General features: G+C 51.5%; 2 protein-coding genes across 4 annotated transcripts; both read left to right on the top strand.

Moving 5' to 3' along the window:
• The first annotated feature begins 260 nt into the window (after positions 1–260).
• Positions 261–11,084, top strand: LOC104044622 (zinc finger protein 501). 2 transcript variants are annotated; one of them, XM_064462078.1, is made up of 3 exons: positions 261–358; positions 4,406–5,597; positions 10,978–11,084. In XM_064462078.1, the coding sequence occupies exons 1-3, from the start codon at positions 268–270 to the stop codon at positions 10,997–10,999; spliced, it is 1,305 nt and encodes a 434-aa protein (XP_064318148.1). In that variant the 5' UTR covers positions 261–267; the 3' UTR covers positions 11,000–11,084. The 2 variants fall into 2 exon arrangements, with proteins under 2 accessions (XP_064318148.1, XP_064318147.1); XM_064462077.1 differs by lacking the exon at positions 10,978–11,084 and adding an exon at positions 5,724–6,326.
• On the top strand, positions 10,978–15,901 carry HMOX2 (heme oxygenase 2). 2 transcript variants are annotated; one of them, XM_064462079.1, is made up of 5 exons: positions 10,978–11,085; positions 12,570–12,687; positions 13,474–13,965; positions 14,927–15,047; positions 15,131–15,901. In XM_064462079.1, exons 1-5 carry the CDS (start codon positions 11,006–11,008, stop codon positions 15,253–15,255), a joined length of 936 nt encoding a protein of 311 aa, XP_064318149.1. In that variant the 5' UTR covers positions 10,978–11,005; the 3' UTR covers positions 15,256–15,901. The 2 variants fall into 2 exon arrangements, with proteins under 2 accessions (XP_064318149.1, XP_009509935.2); XM_009511640.2 differs by having other exon boundaries at positions 15,128–15,901.
• Positions 15,902–16,174: the final 273 nt, after the last annotated feature.

The raw sequence follows: 16,174 nt of genomic DNA, 5'->3' as shown, positions 1-16,174 counted from the left end.
ACCACCGCTCCCACCCCAGCCCTGTGGGTCCGTTATTTCCCTGGGGCGCCCCCCGGGGTGCTGAGGGGCAGCGGGGCCGTAGGGGTGCCGGGGAGCCCGCCGCTCCCAGCGAGGGGTGCGCCCGGCGGAGCTGGGGCCCCGCCTCGGCGGGGAGTTGCTGGTTCCCAAGTGCAGAAGCCCTACCGCTCGGAGCAGTTACTTAAAGCCTAGGCTCTGACCCTCCCCGTTTCTTCTCCCGGAGCAGACCCCCCAGGAGCGGAGCTGGAGATGATCTCCTACATGGATCAGAAGGAGGAACTGTGGCTCTCCCACCTCCACGCCTGCGAAGGGAAGACCGTTCTGAGTGGCACCTGTCCAGGTAAGGGTCCAGTGCAATCATCCGTGAACCCGTTGACGAGAAAAACCGCTCCAGGATCCTGAAATCCCACCAAAATGCACAGGAGTGGCAGTACTGGGTCGGAGCAAGGTCCTTGCCACTTTGCCTGCTGTCTCTTGACAACAGGCAGTATCGGGGACCAGAGAAGAGCAGACAAGCAGTGGTGTCTCCCTGTATGCTTTCCCAGGCCCAAGCAGTCTGTGGCTTCCGAAACCGCCAAACTAGACTTGTGATGTCTCAGTATCATGCAGCTCTCTGTGTATTTTCTTGCCTTCTGAAGCAGTCTATGTTTTAGCATCCATGACAGCTTGCAGCAAGGAGTTCCATAGCTTATTTAGCTGTTTTATGAGTTGCTACCTCCTTTGGTTTGCTTTGAAGCTGCCTTTTAATTGTTCACTTGATGTCAGTAGTTCTTAATTTAGAACAGACAGTGCAGGATGGATCCTACCCGCCCCACAGGCCACTTGTGTTTTCAAAGCCCTCTGTGGTATCCCCAGCAGAATGTGCAGTTGAGTCATCTCCTGTACAGAAGCTCTTCTGTGCCTTTGATTATTCACGTCATGCCCCTCTATCTTCCTTAGCTCCGTTGGAGTTTCTCTGAAACCGGGGATCCATCCTCCCCCTTGCACACAATAACATTTGACTAGCTGTTTTGTCTGCCTAGGAGCTGCAGTTTTCATCTGTCTGCTTTAACTCCAAGGTGCTATTCCTGAATCATACCAAGAACATCCTAGGCCCATCCTGGTGTAAGTGTGAGGTGTAGAAGCTGTTCCCCTGTGCAGTTCTTTGTGTTTATCTGCAGGGAACGTCCCCTGTCACCTGGCTGGTCAGTATCATAAGGTTCTGCCACAGTTTATAGTCAGCCTTTGTGTCTTTAATCCTGAACAAGACAGAATCATCAGCAGATGTTCCCACCTCCCCTTTCCCGCCCTTACCACCTTATTGAGCATCATTTATCCCACGGCAGCTTAGTTTCTTTATCAGTTTTGGTGAATGACAAATGTCTTTTGGGAATGCCTTTGGACTACTGATCTCCTTTTGCTAAAATTGACACCTCTGAAGAACTCCAAGCAGTTTGTGAAGCGAGACATCTCTTTCTAAAGGCCATGCCAGCCCTTCCCCAGTCTGCCCTCTTTGGCTGTCTGTCCATTAATTCTCTTACTATTCTCTTACTTCGATTTCTGTTTGTTTGCTTGGAATGTTGAGCCCCAGATCTCCCCTCCAGCCCTTTCTCTGGCATCACATCAGCCACCTTCCAGTCCCCTGACAGTGAGGTACCATGGTCAGCAGTCCAGCAGTGTTGTGAGGCCGTGTGAGCAGACCTGTGTGGTTAGACCAAAGGTCTGTGTAGCTCTGAGCCCTATCTCAGGGATTGGGGGACTGGCTAGAAGTGGATGCTAGGGAAGGGGATAAGATAAGCGTACAATGACACCTCTGTAGCACAGTCCACCGTCATCCAGCAGCCTGAGGCTTACACATATGGTGGTATGTTATTTTTAATAGTTCTCATGGGTTTCTCTTCTGTGAATTCTTGAATTCAGTGCTGGAGACAATTGCTCTGTTCTCCTGCTGCTGTGAGACAGGCCAGAGCATTAACTGAAACTCCTTCTGTTGCTGGCTTCTCTTGAGAAAGAGAGATACAAGGGTACATTTAAGGTGATATTTAGGTTCTCTCCCAGTATGTACGCTTACTCTGCTTACTTGGAGCTTGCCTTGTAGCTATAGCACTTACAGCCTTTTGCATATGAGAGGTCTTACCATCAATCCAAACTGTCATGGGCTGAGGAAGAACCACATTCTTCCTATCTCTCTTGCTTGTTCATTTTTGCCAGTTCAGCCTTATGCTTCCAGTATGAATTCCTCAGCATTGTGAACTTACTCTCCTTCCACTCAAAATACTCCAGTGAGTTCCTGTCGTCATGATTTTGATCAAATCCTTTACAGACAACTTGTCCCAGGTGCCAATGAAGATACCTAGTAGCTCAGAAGTAACAAAAATGGTTGTAGAAGTTGAGAGCTGGAGCCATCACTGTAATCATTGTAATAAGAAGCTTGAAACTCCTGGCTTTCCCCTAAAAGTACAGAACACCATAGAAGACTTGATTTTCATGTACTTTGAAGGCCTTTTCAAGTTCTGTATAAGTACCAAAGCTAGCATAGGTGAAGGATATCTCTTTGGGCACAACAGCAACAGAACAACTTCACTAGCTCCATTGCCTACTCAGTAAGCCTGACATACAGGTCAAAAGCTTCATGCTGGCCTGCCAGAATTGTCCTCTTCTTATCCTGTCTTTGGATATCACCTTTCTCTTTTCCTCCAGGCCTGGATGGAGTAGCTGCAGACAAATGGACTTGCCTTCATGGTGAATAGCAAAGTTCCAGTGTCTGTTCCTCTCAAGGGATGATTTTAATGAAAACTGTATGAGGAATGAAGTGGCATCACTACCACACAAAACTGCCCTAAAAGGTATCTCAGGAGTCTGCTGTGAAAAAATATCATGATGTTTTCTTATACTGAATAGAAAGAGGAAGAATAAATATGTACATATATCTGTCTAGGTTGAAATTCTAGACTCTCCTTCCTTTATTGCATCCTTACGGTTCCGTAGTGACTCTCCTCTTCCAAGGCATGCACTTCCTTATCGCAACTCTGCCAGACCACAGGAAGTGCCTGTGGTTTGTACATCGATCCCACACAGCTGATATGTTACCAGTTTATTTCACAAAGAGGTTTCAGAGAACCAGGAGGTAGCTGTTGAATCTTTCAGTAGGCAAATCTGGAGGTCTGCGTGTTTGCGGCTTTAGTCCTCAGTCTGCTCCATATTTTGGGTCTAGGTATAGTCAACAGCAAGCCATCCTTCACCCCTAGAAGTCCATATAAAGAGATCATCTAGGAATCTATTTCCCTGATCAACCTGTCTTAAATCTGGATGCAATGCCTCTCTTCAGAGATGCATGTTGCCACTTCTACATCCCATGTACATCCCTCTGACATCTCTTTTTCCCTTCCCTGACAGCAGAAGGGTGCACGCCACACAGGTCCTGTCTTGCCAGTTTAGCGTTAAGCCCTCAGTAACCCTGCAAAGAGCTACATTTCCCCGCTGACAGCAAAAGCCACAGTGTTGTTGGGGGTATGTGCTTTTGAACCTACTAGGATGCTCATAAAACTATATTAGAGCAGTGGGCTGGAAGGAGTGACAGCTCTGTGTACATACCCTAGAAATCTGTGCAAGTCCCTCGTCTTGGAAAGGCTTTCAGCTGACCTTGAGTCTGTGCACCATAGGTTCATACCGGTTATGCTTCTGCAAGACTTTATGTGAATAAAAGGGCAGGGATTTGTTCATTGCCTGCGTCCCAGGAGCCGTTCATAACTGTTCAGCTAGTGTTACTTCCACTGTCTCGTACTACCTTCATCTTCCACATTCATTGGATTTCCTCAGTGCATAATCTGGAATCATCCATGGAGGATCTTCAGCTCACCAACCACCTTTCACCTTGGATTTGTTCTGCACCAGTGGAAGCTCTAAGGCTGTCATAAGCCAGGCCCTAGGCGGTCTCTGTGTCTTATGCCTTAGTGCAAGTGTCTCCTTTGTGCATCTTCTCTCTCTCTGCAACACTAGCAGCACAAAAGCAGGGAGGTTGCATCTGTTGCAACCTGAGTAATGTTCTGCTGAACAAGGCAGTTTTTTATGGTCCTCCTCTGACTACCAGCTCAACTTTTAATAATATTTTCAGATATAATATCCTGGAAGAGCAGCCACCTTGCCCATTCAAGCACTAAACGTTTACTTCTAATATGCCAATAATTTCAGTAGATTCAGGTTCTGGCAAAGCATGCAGGGCTATTTCCAGGGTTTGTTCCTGTGAACACTCTGCAAAATCCGCTGTGTAGTTTGGAGGGAAATACCAGAACTTTTTATGCTTCAAGTCAATCTGCTGAATTTTTAGAATTTGGCCCCTTTTGATTTTCCCTCTCCAAAGTTCCTTGTCCTGCCTGTGACTTCTCTCTGGATTCTCATTTTATTTTAGCTGAAGATGGGATTGTGAGCAAGAAAGAAGAAAATGCCCACCAAGGCATCCCCAGGCCAGTGGAGCCCAAGGGTTTACCCTCGGGACTCTCCAAGGCGAACAGTTCCCAGAGTCCTGTGCAGGACCCAGTCCTCCCACGCAGGTCAGAAAGGGTTCAGAGACCTCTGGGAAAGAGGCAAAGCCAGGTGATGCTGCATGGGAAAAATTTCAGGAGGCTGCCAGATATTATCCAGCAGAGAAATCCTTCTGTGGGGAGACTAACAATATGTGCGGACTGTGGGAAGAGCTTCCGGGTGAGCTCCAACTTTGTCCAGCATCGGAGAATCCATACTGGAGAGAAACCCTTTGCCTGTGCCGAGTGTGGGGAGAGGTTCCGGCAGCGGTCGCATCTCATCCAGCACCAGAGAATCCACACAGGGGAGAGGCCCTACAAGTGCTCTGAGTGCGGAAAGAGCTTCAGCATGAGCTCGAAGCTCATCCGGCACCAGGTAACCCACACCGGGGAGAAGCCCTACAAGTGTGCTGAGTGTGGGAAGAGCTTCTCCGGGAACTCGCAGCTCGTCCAGCACCAGCGAGTGCACACTGGGGAGAAACCCTACGAGTGCAGCAACTGCGGAAAGAGCTTCAGCGTGAGCTCAGCCCTGACACGACACCAGCGGGTCCACACTGGGGAGAAACCTTACGAGTGTGTGGAGTGTGGCAAGAGCTTCAGCCAGAGCTCTGAGCTCATGAAGCACCAGCGGGTCCACACTGGGGAGAAGCCGTATGAGTGCTCTGAGTGCGGGAAGAGCTTCACCGTGAGTTCAGCCCTCATCCAACACCGGCGGTTCCACATGGGTGAGCGCCCCTACAGGTGCACCGAGTGTGGAAAGAGCTTCACTGTAAGCTCCCACCTTATCCAGCACCGCCGCTTTCACACCGGGGAGCGCCCCTTTGAGTGCACCGAGTGTGGGAAGAGCTTCCTGTGGAGATCAGCCCTGCTCCGGCACTACCGGGTCCACACAGGAGAGAGGCCCTATGCCTGCACTGACTGCGGGGACAGCTTTCGGCAGAGTGCCCATCTCATCCAGCACCGGCGCATCCACACTGGGGAGCGTCCCTATGCCTGTGTGAACTGTGGGAAGGGCTTCACCGTGAGCTCTGCACTCCTCCGGCACCAGCAGATCCACAGGGGTGGAGATCCTCAGGAGGGGTGAGTGTGGGGAGCAGTTAGATCTGGTACCCTGTGAGCATCCCAGGGGAGCAAAGCCCAGTGTCTCTCTCCCTTCACTCTACTGACCACCCTGCTTGCAGAGGGTGAAAGCAGTTTATTTTTTAGAAGAGCAAGTTCTAAGAGAGATGGAAGAAGGGGAGAGTCGGTGCAAGGAGCTGAATTGGAGGTTTGGGGAAGAGCCTGTGACACAGCAGAGGAATCAGGTGGTGGCCAGAGGGATTGCTCTTGGGAGAGCCATTTCTCGAGAGAGAGAAATGAGGTAGAGAAATCAAAGAAATGAAATAGCTTGAAAAGGCTGGAATGTACTTGGCGGTGTATTTTAGAGGAAGGCAAACGCCTTACCTTTTGTCTCTGCAAGCATGTTTCAGGCAATTTATAGAGTGAACCAAATGCACCATCTTAGACCCTGCAACGCTCTGACCAGCTAAACAAGAGCTCCCGTATTCCCTCCCTGCCACCGCTTTGGTTAGAGGCCCTGAATTACCCTCCTCGCTCTGTGGGCCAGGCCTGGGGCACGGAGAACCCTCACACGCCCCGTCCCGTCACTCGGGCCGGCCCGGCTGTGGCCCGCGTCCCACGTGACCGCTGCCCGGTGTCTGCCCAGGCCGGAGCCCCTGCGGGAGCCCGAACGCTGTACTAACGTGGCGTCATTATTTCTAAAACCGCCGAATAAAACCACCGTTAAAAAAACACCGTTTCCGCCATTTTCCCGTAACCGCCACAACCCTCGTTGCGCTCCTCTTCCTCCGTGGCGCCGCTTGCGCATGCGCGGCTTCACCGGGGGGCGGGACCTTGCGCTACGCTGGAGGCCGCCGTTGGCTGAAGGCGAGGGGAGGGGGCCGGAGCTGTGTGACGTCCGGGTCGCTTCCACCAATCGGCGGCGCCGGTGCGTGCCGTCCGTGGCTTCTGATTCGCTGCCCTGTCACCTCCCCCCGTCAATAAACGCCGGGTGGCTGGGATGGGTCTTTGTCTCGCGCCGCCGGGCAGAGGGCGGGAGGCGGCAGCAGTAGAGGGTGAGTGTGCGCGGCGCGTCTCCATGGTAACGCGGCTGGGCCGGGTGTGGCGGGCGGCCTTCTCCGGTACCGGGCTGGGGCCCCGCCTACCCTCGGGCCCGCTTCCCCGCTGGGGGAAGGAGGCAGCGGGCCCGGCCTCCCCACTCCCGGGGCCAGGTGGGCCTGGTGCGCCCCTCTCAAGGCCTGGGCCCTCCGCCTCTGCCCGCTGGGGCCTGGGAGCAGCTGCCGGCCGCGGGGAGGGCGGTGGCTGCCGTCCTGCCTGCCCCGCCCCAGGCCGGGTTGCTGGGGGGAGCCCCGGCGGGGCGCGGAGTGAAGGATGGTCCTCGACAGTCCTGGAGCAGTTTCGGGATACGCAGCGCCTGCCGGCGAGCTGCGTGCTGGTGAGTAGGTCTGGCGGCGTGCCGGGCCGGCAGCTATCAGGCCTCCCTCGTCTCTTCCTTCTGCTCCCATGGGCGAGCGTCTGCACTGCAGCTGAGGAAGTGTGCCAGAACGGTTGCCTCATATCCCTGCGGCAATTCCTGCACGTAGCTTCTTGTGAAGGGTGCCTGAGTGTCCTTCTGGAGAGGAGCCCTACGCTGGCTTCTCCTAGTGGCCCTTAGAGTCAAGAGACTCTAAGACCTCAGCTCCATGAAGAGCTTGGAGGATGAAGGCCTCTTGCTGTTCCTGCTTTTCCAATGTTGGCTGAAACGAATGTCTTATTCAAGCCTCAAGTGCCCAGCACTGGTACACAGCACTGCATTACATATGTCAGCCATAAGCACCTGATGCTGTCCCTGTGTGGGGTGTCACAGGCACAGCTGGCTGTGAGCTTGGACAGGCAGGGCACGTGCTGGCTCTCCCCAGAACAAAGGCTGTTCAACGTATTCATGCGTGTCTGTCACACTGCACTCCTCCCCCCCAGACCTGCTCCTGACTGACCTGCCCCTTGCGCTGTTCTGGCTGACCTGAGAAAATAGATTCCTGATGTGCTGCCTGACACAAGCGCCAGTTACCAAAGTGCAGAACTGGACAAGACCTGTGAAGTCACCAGGACTTTACCTCCTTGGGCGATTTGTTGAGGTGCTGGACTGCAGCTCTGGTGGACAGAAGTAGCATTTGTGTGGGCATTGCTAGAGCTGTCTTGGACTTGAATTATTGCCTAAATTTAGGCTGTGACTAGGTGAAGTCTTAAACCAAGCTGGGATCAGGTGATGTAGTAACTTATTCTGTGAGGCTCCATTTCCAGCAGCAGCTGCCAGACCAGCCAGCCCAGAGAGAGAAGGAGATGCGAAGCTCTCCTAATATGATTGCCAGGTTATTTCTGTGATGATTCTTCAAGGTGCTAGGCCTGGGGTTTGTCTCTGCTGCAGTGATGCTTGGGTAGGTCCAGCCATGCTCTGCTGCTTTTTAAAGCAAGTATGTAAACTCTGCATGTGGGAAAATACCTTGAAGGTGCATGCTAGTGGAACAGCAAACATGAACTCTGTACTGCTTGGGTGTTTGTCAATTACTGAACTTCTCCCAAGGTTCCCCAAGCAAAGCCAGGACTTCCAGTCCCCTCCCTGCAGCAGCGTCTACTTCCTTCAAAAGGCATGGGACTGTTGGGATTGAGTGTCTTCCTACCCCAAGAAGAATACCTGTGCATCTTGAGCATGAAGCTTGCTGTGGAAATATGTGCAGGGATGGCATTAGGAAAAGTCTAAGCCATCATATTTACCTGTACTTGTACTGTCCTCACCTTGGGCTAAAGGGACTGGTGTCATCACTGCCCTGCATATTGCTATAGAGATGAATGTGTCAGACTGAGCCTTTACAAAAAAAAAGCCAACACCCATGGGAGATATGATTCTGAGAGCACGTCAAAGTCCTTAAACAACTTTGCTTGCTAACCCCAGCAAGCAGACAGTTTTATTTCTACAACACTAGTACAGGCTTGAGCAAAGGCTTCTGAGATCCCATCAGATGCCCTGTTTGTAGCATGGAGAGCAAAGTTCCAGAGTTGGTGAGTGCTGTTAGACATGAGCATGCTGCGAGGTGTGGGTGTGGAGGCCTTAACCAGTAAGTTAGCAGACACATCCTGTACAGTGATGATCTCAGGAGTCATGTATGTCTGGCCACTGGGAGTCTTGAACCATTGCTGCTGTTAACTATTAGTTTCTAAGACTTGATCTGGTGTGTTCCTTTGGGTTAGATTTAATATCAACCTTCAGGCCTCTTCCAGGGGATGAACAGTGCTGAAGTGCTCTTTGTAGCTCTGCTCTCACCTGCTGCTGTGTACAGGTGGCTGTTGCAGGCCTGCCGGTGTGCAGAGGCAGCATGCCCTACCACCAGGACTCAGTCATCTTGGAAGTGTAAGATAAATTAGAACCAGTTTAATTTTGGAATCTGCATTTCTTGAGCAGTGCCTGGCCCAAAGTAAGCTGAGTGGGAGGCCAGGGTCTCATCAGAACTTGTGCGTCTGTATTGGCAGGAGGCTGGGCTGGGCTGTGCTGCAAGGCAAGCAGGCTGTTCCCCCCTGTGCCCATGACAGGGTCTTGTCTGAGCCCAGGCAGGTTATTTGCCTCTTTGCTTCTGTTTCCATTCCTTGCAGTGGACATCTCCCAGTGTCTGAAGCTGAAGCTGTGTGATGAGTGAAGGTAGGTCCTGTTTGCTGACCTGGTGTGAACATCCTTGCTGTCTAGAGAGTGACCAGATAGTCAGCATGGCACCTGAACCTGGTTTCCTCAAATATCTGAGCTCTTGTGCTGGTGTGCCTTTCAGTGCCTGGCTGTGTCATCCTGCCCTAAATGTCTCTACCCTAGGGATGAGGAGGATGAGCTGTGCCATGTCCTGTGGGGCGGGGCAATGGGGATGTAGGGCTGCCGCCCCTAACAGCTTCTGCTACTGCAGCAGGCTAGCTGGCATCATGAAGTAATGCATTTCGGTCGGTTCTCCCCTCGGGGAAGGCTCTGTCCTGGTGGCCCAAAGGCTGGGTGATCACAGGAGAAACGTTCACCCTGGTGATATGTTCTCCAAACTGAGTGCTGTGCCTGGAGATGTGTGCTCAGACCCAGCTCCCAGTGCTCCTGGCCAAGTCCTGTGCCAGAGTGTGGAGGGCAGCAAGAGTGGCTTAGAAACTCGGGGTTGAGGAACTGGAGAGCAGTTAATTTATAACTGGTGTGCTGTGTGCAAGCTGGGAGCCAGCAGCTGATGTGCTGTTGGTGGCCCTGTGCTAATGAGCTTGGTGAGCTTGCAGCTGCTTGTGAGCTCTTCTCCCAGCCCTCGGATGTGGGCTGAGCAGCGAGCCTGCGGATGCAGCCCACCAAAGGGGACTGAACTGATGTGGGAGAGCATGAGGGATGGCTGTCTTCTAGTGAATGCTTTACAAAGAGCCAGCAAGCAGCTTAGTTCCTTACTCATCTGGCAAAGGTTGCCTGTAAGGTGGTGGTGCTGTTCTGCACAAAGCTGCTTACAGGTCCATTTAATAAATGAGGTAGCTGGATTTCTGGCTTAACAGGGGTGCTCAACTAATGTAAGCCAGGTGTCTTGCTCCTGCTTCTGGGTAGGTGTTTCGTATCCTGCTACATCTGAGATTTTTTGCCTTTTGCAAAAGGGGAGGGAGATCCCAGTTACTTCTGTGGTTTGGAGTAAACCCTGCTAGGCAGGAGAGGAATGTGTGAGTGGTAGCAGGAGCATCTGCAGCTTGTTCTGTTCAGAGAGTGGCTGCTTTGATTCTTCATGGAGTACAGCCCAGGAAAGGCAGAACAGTGAAATCTGCTCCTGCTTTGGGAGCTCCTCCTCATAGACTCTGTTGCAGGGAAGGCTTTCGTTTCTGCTCTGAGCTGCCTGGCTTCAGAGCTTAGCTGGCCTAATTCACTGCTGCTGTCTTCCAGGGGAGGCTCTGTACTGCTGTGGAAATGAAGTAGCTTGTTATTCCTCCTGACTGAAGGAGAGGCGCTTCCCTTTCCATTTACTCTGCTCAGAGTCTGACATTGGATGGGATATTTGGTAGCACCAGTGGAAAGCAGCTTGCTCACAATTTCCATGCAGATTGCTAACGTGAGGGTCTCTGGTCATCTTCAGCCAGGAACCATCCCGAAGTGGGAAACCTAATGCAGGCTGCTTGCTGTGTTGTGGGCCTCCTCTGAGGTTAATATGTTGTGAACTGGATGTTAGTGTTGATGTTCACCTGAGGTAGCTCAACTGAATAAGCAAGATTGCTTCCTTGAGAATACCTGGTGTGCAGTGGAAATGGCCAGTGGCTGCTTCTCACTGCCTACTGTGGTGGAGCAGCCCAGAGGCTCCTTGCTAGACTGCTCAGCATTTCATACCTATCCCTTTGCTAAGGCAGCTTTCCTCTAAAATGACTGTCTAATTTTGCCTTTCAGATTGCCTAATCTCCATCACTGACTAGCAATGCCATCAGCTATGGAGGGCTCCGAGCAGGGAGGAGGGGAAATCTTGCTCTATGAGGAAACAGAAGATGATAATGTCAGGTGAGTCCTGTCTCATAACACGGCACAGACAGAGTCTTGGGCAAGGCAGGAGACCTCTGAGGTAAAGGAGTGATCTTTCTCCTAATCTGAAAAAGAATGAGGGATTTCAATAGGTGATTAATCAAATATATGAGCAGTAAAATCTGTTTAATCAAACTGTACTGGAAGGGTGGAGGGGATAGGAAGGAGCAATCTGGCTAAGGCTGCAACAGCAGGGTTTTTTTTAGCCTCTACTATCAAACTCGCATTTCAGAAATGCTTTGACCATTTGGTAGTTGGCTGGGAAGGCACAAGCACAAGGTGTACTGGTTTTCGGTGGCTTGCTGGGCAGTCTTATATGGTAGCTACTTCTTCATTTGAAAAATTACTCTAGAGGTGAACTCTGCTCCAGTGAGCTGCCTCTCTTGTCTTTGCAGAATACCCACTCGTCTAGGCAAGACTGTTTTCTTGGAGGTTAGTTTAAAAAACCAATTCATACACATGCTTTAAAAGCCAAGGCTCTCAGACTTAGAAAATGGCAAGGGTGAATAGGGTGCTTCCCAGAACACCTAGATAGGCTGGTTGACTTCTCTTTGACTTGACGGGCTCAGTTTCATGAGACGTTAATGCTACCTGGTTCTCCCAGCCCATCCAGGCCTTGTCTAGCCTGTTGGCTGCAGTGTTCAGCCACTCAGTGGATCTGAAGTGTTCAGAGTTTGTCTGTTTCACCTGCACAAACATACTATCTGTAGCAAACTAGTCATAAAAACTGTAATGTGAACTTTGGCATAATTCTGAGTGAGTGTAGGTGTTGATAAACTGAAGTGCAGTGGCTGTAACCTAAAACCATAAATTTTCTTTTTTTTTTTTGAAAGACAATTTGTGGAAACCTGCAAAAACGGTGTAATACAGATGAATAAACTTTTTAATGGTGTTCTAGCCCTGTTTTGCCATTCAGCTCTCTTCTCCAGCAGTTAATACTCAAGTTGGAAAAGCTAGGGTCCTACCTGTGTATGCATCTGCTCTTACCTGAGCCTTTCTCCTTCTGAGTGACCACGGATGACACCACCAAGGCTCCCATGCCCTTTAGTCTGCCCCGGTAGTTGCTCTTCATATGCTCAAGGCCTCCTTTTGTAGTATTGCTGGGGCTCATGTGGATTAGAAGCAAAAGTAATGGTGTAGGGGTCAGAAGATCCTTGGCAATTGCTTCAGTATCCTGGGTCTGAGCCCCTGGTGAGCCCCAGCCCTCCCAGAATGGCAAGTCTGCTTGGCACATGGGTGCTTGCACCTGTGGAAGGAGCCTCTGGCTGCTGCCACCCTGCTGCTTCTTCCTGGTGATGGCACTTCCAGCCTGTGGGGCTGGCCTTGAGGGATCCCACCTTGTACCTTTTCCAAACTGGGCCTGAGATGGTAGGGAGTGGGGGGATCCCTCCAAACACAGCAGGGACAAACTCTCTATTGCGTGTGGAAGTGGGATGAAAGGAGCTCTCCCTGTTTGCCTGCAGTCCCACTGACCTTTCAGAGCTGCTGAAGGAGGGGACTAAGGAATCCCATGACCGTGCGGAGAACACTCAGTTTGTCAAAAGCTTCCTGAAAGGACAGATCAAGAAGGAGCTCTTCAAGGTGAGTGCTGCTCTGCTCCTGTGGCAGCTCTTTGACATACCCACTGACTGATGCAGACTGAGGCAGAGTCCCACAGCCCTTTGTGTAGGGGATGGGGAGGAATCCAGTTTCTAGGTGGCACGGTCAAAACTACGGGAGGGCCCTTGCCCAGGACTCCTGCCAGGTGTATCCTACAGCTGGGACCCAGGGGCAAGGAGCATGCTGGCCCAGCACAGGCTTGATTAGGTAGAAGTGCTGAGCTTCTGGCTGCACATCTGCTGGCTGCTCAAGGCAGGTGTGGCTGAAGCACAGATACTGGTGGCATGACAGCACTTATTCCATCCTCCAAAGACTAGACTGTTTTCCATAGACTTCAGGTTGGTTAGCTTTTTCTTCTGTACAGAAGAGATGGTATTCTGGGTCTGACCAGCACTGTCTGATATCAAAGGTCTCAGCATATACAGTAATCTCCTATAACACAAGGCTGTTGGTGCTGGTTGTACCTTTTGGATGAAGTTTGCCCCGTGCCTTGCTCTCAAGGTGACAGGAGGCCCAGAGCACACAGATGGCAACATTAGGCTAATTCTTAGCTCGTGCTGTGTAGGCATTGTTGTTATGAATGTAGATAAAAAGCCTCTGATCCTTCAAGTGATACATGCCTGGTGCGGGCTTTCCAGGCTGGTTCCGTGTCAAGCCTGTTGCTTTCCTCCTTGTTTACCCCACCTCTGTGCTGGGGGGCAGCAGTGACAAGGTGTGATGTGCTGATCTGGTAAATGGCTTCTCACATCAGCTGTGCTTCTTCTGTAGCTGGCCACAGTGGCGCTTTACTTCACGTACTCTGCTCTGGAAGAGGAAATGGATCGCAACAAGGACAACCCAGTCTTTGCTCCTCTGTATTTCCCCCTAGAGCTTCACCGAAGAGAAGCGTTGGTCAAAGACCTGAAATATTTCTATGGAGAAGACTGGAAAGAGAAGATCCAGTGTTCAGAGGCAACTCAGCACTATGTGGACAGAATTCATCATGTGGGACAGCACGAGCCAGAGCTGCTGGTGGCTCATGCTTATACACGCTACATGGGTGATCTCTCAGGTGGCCAAGTGCTGAAGAAGGTAGCCCAGAGGGCCCTGAAGTTGCCCAGTACTGAGGAAGGGATTCAATTCTACGTGTTTGACAACATTTCCAACGCGCAGCAGTTCAAGCAGCTCTATAGAGCAAGGATGAATGCCCTGGACTTGGACAAGAACATCAAGGAAAGGATCGTGGAAGAGGCCAACCGAGCCTTCAGATTTAATATGCAGGTACGAAATCCCCTGAGCCCCGTACATGTAGGTGCTGCTGCTTTTGGGTCTGAGACCACCAGAGCCCCTCCTTCTTGAGGGGGTGGGATTCCAGTTTGAATAGCTCTTTTGCTAACTTCTGGAGACATGGGTGGTGTTGGGTAGGAACTCCTCCCATATTCCAAGACCACAGCCAAACCTCTGATGAGGGCAAAATGAAGATGGCTTCACCACAACATTCTTGTGTGCTGTGCGGCTCTGAAGCAGTGGGGGGAGCAGAGCTCTCACTTCAAGACAGCCTCAAACAGTTTGAGCATATCATACCACAGTGGTTACAATTCACCTCCTGTCTCACATCTGACATGTTGCCCAATGGCCAAAAATGTCTGTAGCCTCTCATTCCTTCCCATAGTATTTGCCATTCATAAAACCTGACTGAGCCACCACTTGCCCCAGGGGGAGTAACATAGTCTTAGTTACTGGATGGATGCTTTAATCCATGCCTGTAGTAGGTTGGTGTGGTTTAAGCTGCCTAGGAATGTGGTGGGAAGTGGCTGGCTCATCTGTCAGGATCTTTGAGGAAGCCCCTGGCCTCGGAGCTGGAGGGGCTGCCTGACCCCAGCAGGAACAGGAGTGTTGATCCCCAGAGAGGGTCCACAGCAGGGAGGGGAGAGGGTGTTGCCTCATACTCCCCCCTGCAGCAGGCTGGGAGGTGAACAGCAGGGTGATGCTGTGTCCATCTTGCTCCTGGGTCTGACTCAATGCTGTTGGAATGCGGGGTGCTTTCTCAGAGCCGTGGCATGTGCCAGATGTCACCACAGGGCTGCCTGCAGGGAGCTCTGAAATGAGTAGCATATGCTGCCTGTGTGGGGAGGGAGGCAGGAGTGGCTCTTGCTTGTTCTCCAGATCGGATTGTTCTGGGCATCAAGGTGAAAGCTGCCTGGCTCTGCCTGCTTCATGTACTCACTGTGACTACTTGCAGGTATTTGATGAACTGGACAAGATTGGCAGGTCACTGACAGAAGAAGCCCAAGATGGAGGCTTTCCAGTCCATGATGGAAAAGGAGACCTACGCAAATGCCCTTACTATGCAGATGAGCTAGGTAGGTCATGGGCAACAACAGAGCTGCCACACGCATATGGTGCAAGACTTGCAGCACTAAGGGTGCTTTCTGTGTTCTAGCAGGCAAGGCGGGAGCTGGCTGCCCCTATCATGCTGCTGTGGCCCTGGCAAAGCAACCCCTAGCACAGCTGATCCTGGCGGCCTGCCTCGCTGTGGCAGCAGGAGCTGTAGCGTGGTATGTCATGTGATGGGGAGAGCAACACATGGTTCTAAACGATGTCATTGTCTTCAAACTGTTCCCTTGCTGTTGGTGAGTGCAGGGTGGAAGTAAGAAAATAAACAGGAATCCTGTGGGACTGTCAGAGACTCTTTGCACACCAATAGTGCAAGCACTGTAATTATAATGTTGGTAGCTGACTAGTGTACAGGACTGATCTGGTGTGAGGATTCCACTTCAGTGCTGCCCTACCCAGGCTGGGGCAGCTTTTATGGCTAGGTATGTCTTGTCCTGTACTGGCAAAGGCTTCGTGTGCTTGGCTTTCCATCTCCTTCCTGGGAGCGATTGCTGGAGGGAGTTTCCTGCCCTGGGCTGCAACCCAAGAATGTGTCATCAGCTTTTTCAGTGAAGAGCACTCTGTTTCATACTCTGAGAAACTGATGTTTCAGTCGTGCTGCAGTGGCTGTGCCATAGGGCTGTTAGCGCAAAGTCACAGTGTCCTGGGGACCAAGCCTAGCTCATGTGTGATCAAGCTCCCCGGGGGCTGGGGCCAGACTGTGTGTATGGGGCGGGCTCTGAAGGTGACAAATGTGTATTGGTTGTGGGTTGGGTTTTGGTTTGTTTTGATGGTTTTGTTTTCTGAACCCTTGACCAGAATAAAAAGTTGCAATGCTGTAGTTGGGGAAAGCCAAAACCACATCACTGGTAGCACAGGTGACCTGTGCTGTGAGGTGGAGGTCTCTTCCTCCTCTGCTGGAGTGCTTAGGCACAAGGAGAGGGGCTGCCTGAGCAGCACAGCTGAGGGATGGGCAGGGAAAGCTCCTGTTAGCCCTAGGGCCTCTGCTGCCCTGGGCTGGGTGATTGAAGCTGCTGGTCTTCTGCCTGTGCTTGGGACTACTGTGCCCCCATACCATCCCTCCTCACTTCAGCTTCCCTGGGGGTGGCTCAGC

The sequence above is a fragment of the Phalacrocorax carbo genome, chromosome 10 (genome assembly GCF_963921805.1).
Source record: "Phalacrocorax carbo chromosome 10, bPhaCar2.1, whole genome shotgun sequence".
NCBI classification, from domain to species: domain Eukaryota; kingdom Metazoa; phylum Chordata; class Aves; order Suliformes; family Phalacrocoracidae; genus Phalacrocorax; species Phalacrocorax carbo.
The sequence above is the reverse complement of the archived record's forward strand: the minus strand, read 5'-3'. Positions and strand labels throughout refer to the sequence as shown.

Bases quoted from the DNA above. Each gene is read 5' to 3' on its own strand.
- HMOX2 (XM_009511640.2), top strand. From the start codon at position 11,006: ATGCCATCAGCTATGGAGGGCTCCGAGCAGGGAGGAGGGGAAATCTTG. The intron at 12,688-13,473 runs GTGAGTGCTGCT...CTTCTTCTGTAG, and splicing joins TCAAGAAGGAGCTCTTCAAG to CTGGCCACAGTGGCGCTTTA. The intron at 13,966-14,926 runs GTACGAAATCCC...GACTACTTGCAG, and splicing joins CCTTCAGATTTAATATGCAG to GTATTTGATGAACTGGACAA.
- LOC104044622 (XM_064462077.1), top strand. From the start codon at position 268: ATGATCTCCTACATGGATCAGAAGGAGGAACTGTGGCTCTCCCACCTC. The intron at 359-4,405 runs GTAAGGGTCCAG...ATTTTATTTTAG, and splicing joins TCTGAGTGGCACCTGTCCAG to CTGAAGATGGGATTGTGAGC. The intron at 5,598-5,723 runs GTGAGTGTGGGG...TTTATTTTTTAG, and splicing joins GGTGGAGATCCTCAGGAGGG to AAGAGCAAGTTCTAAGAGAG.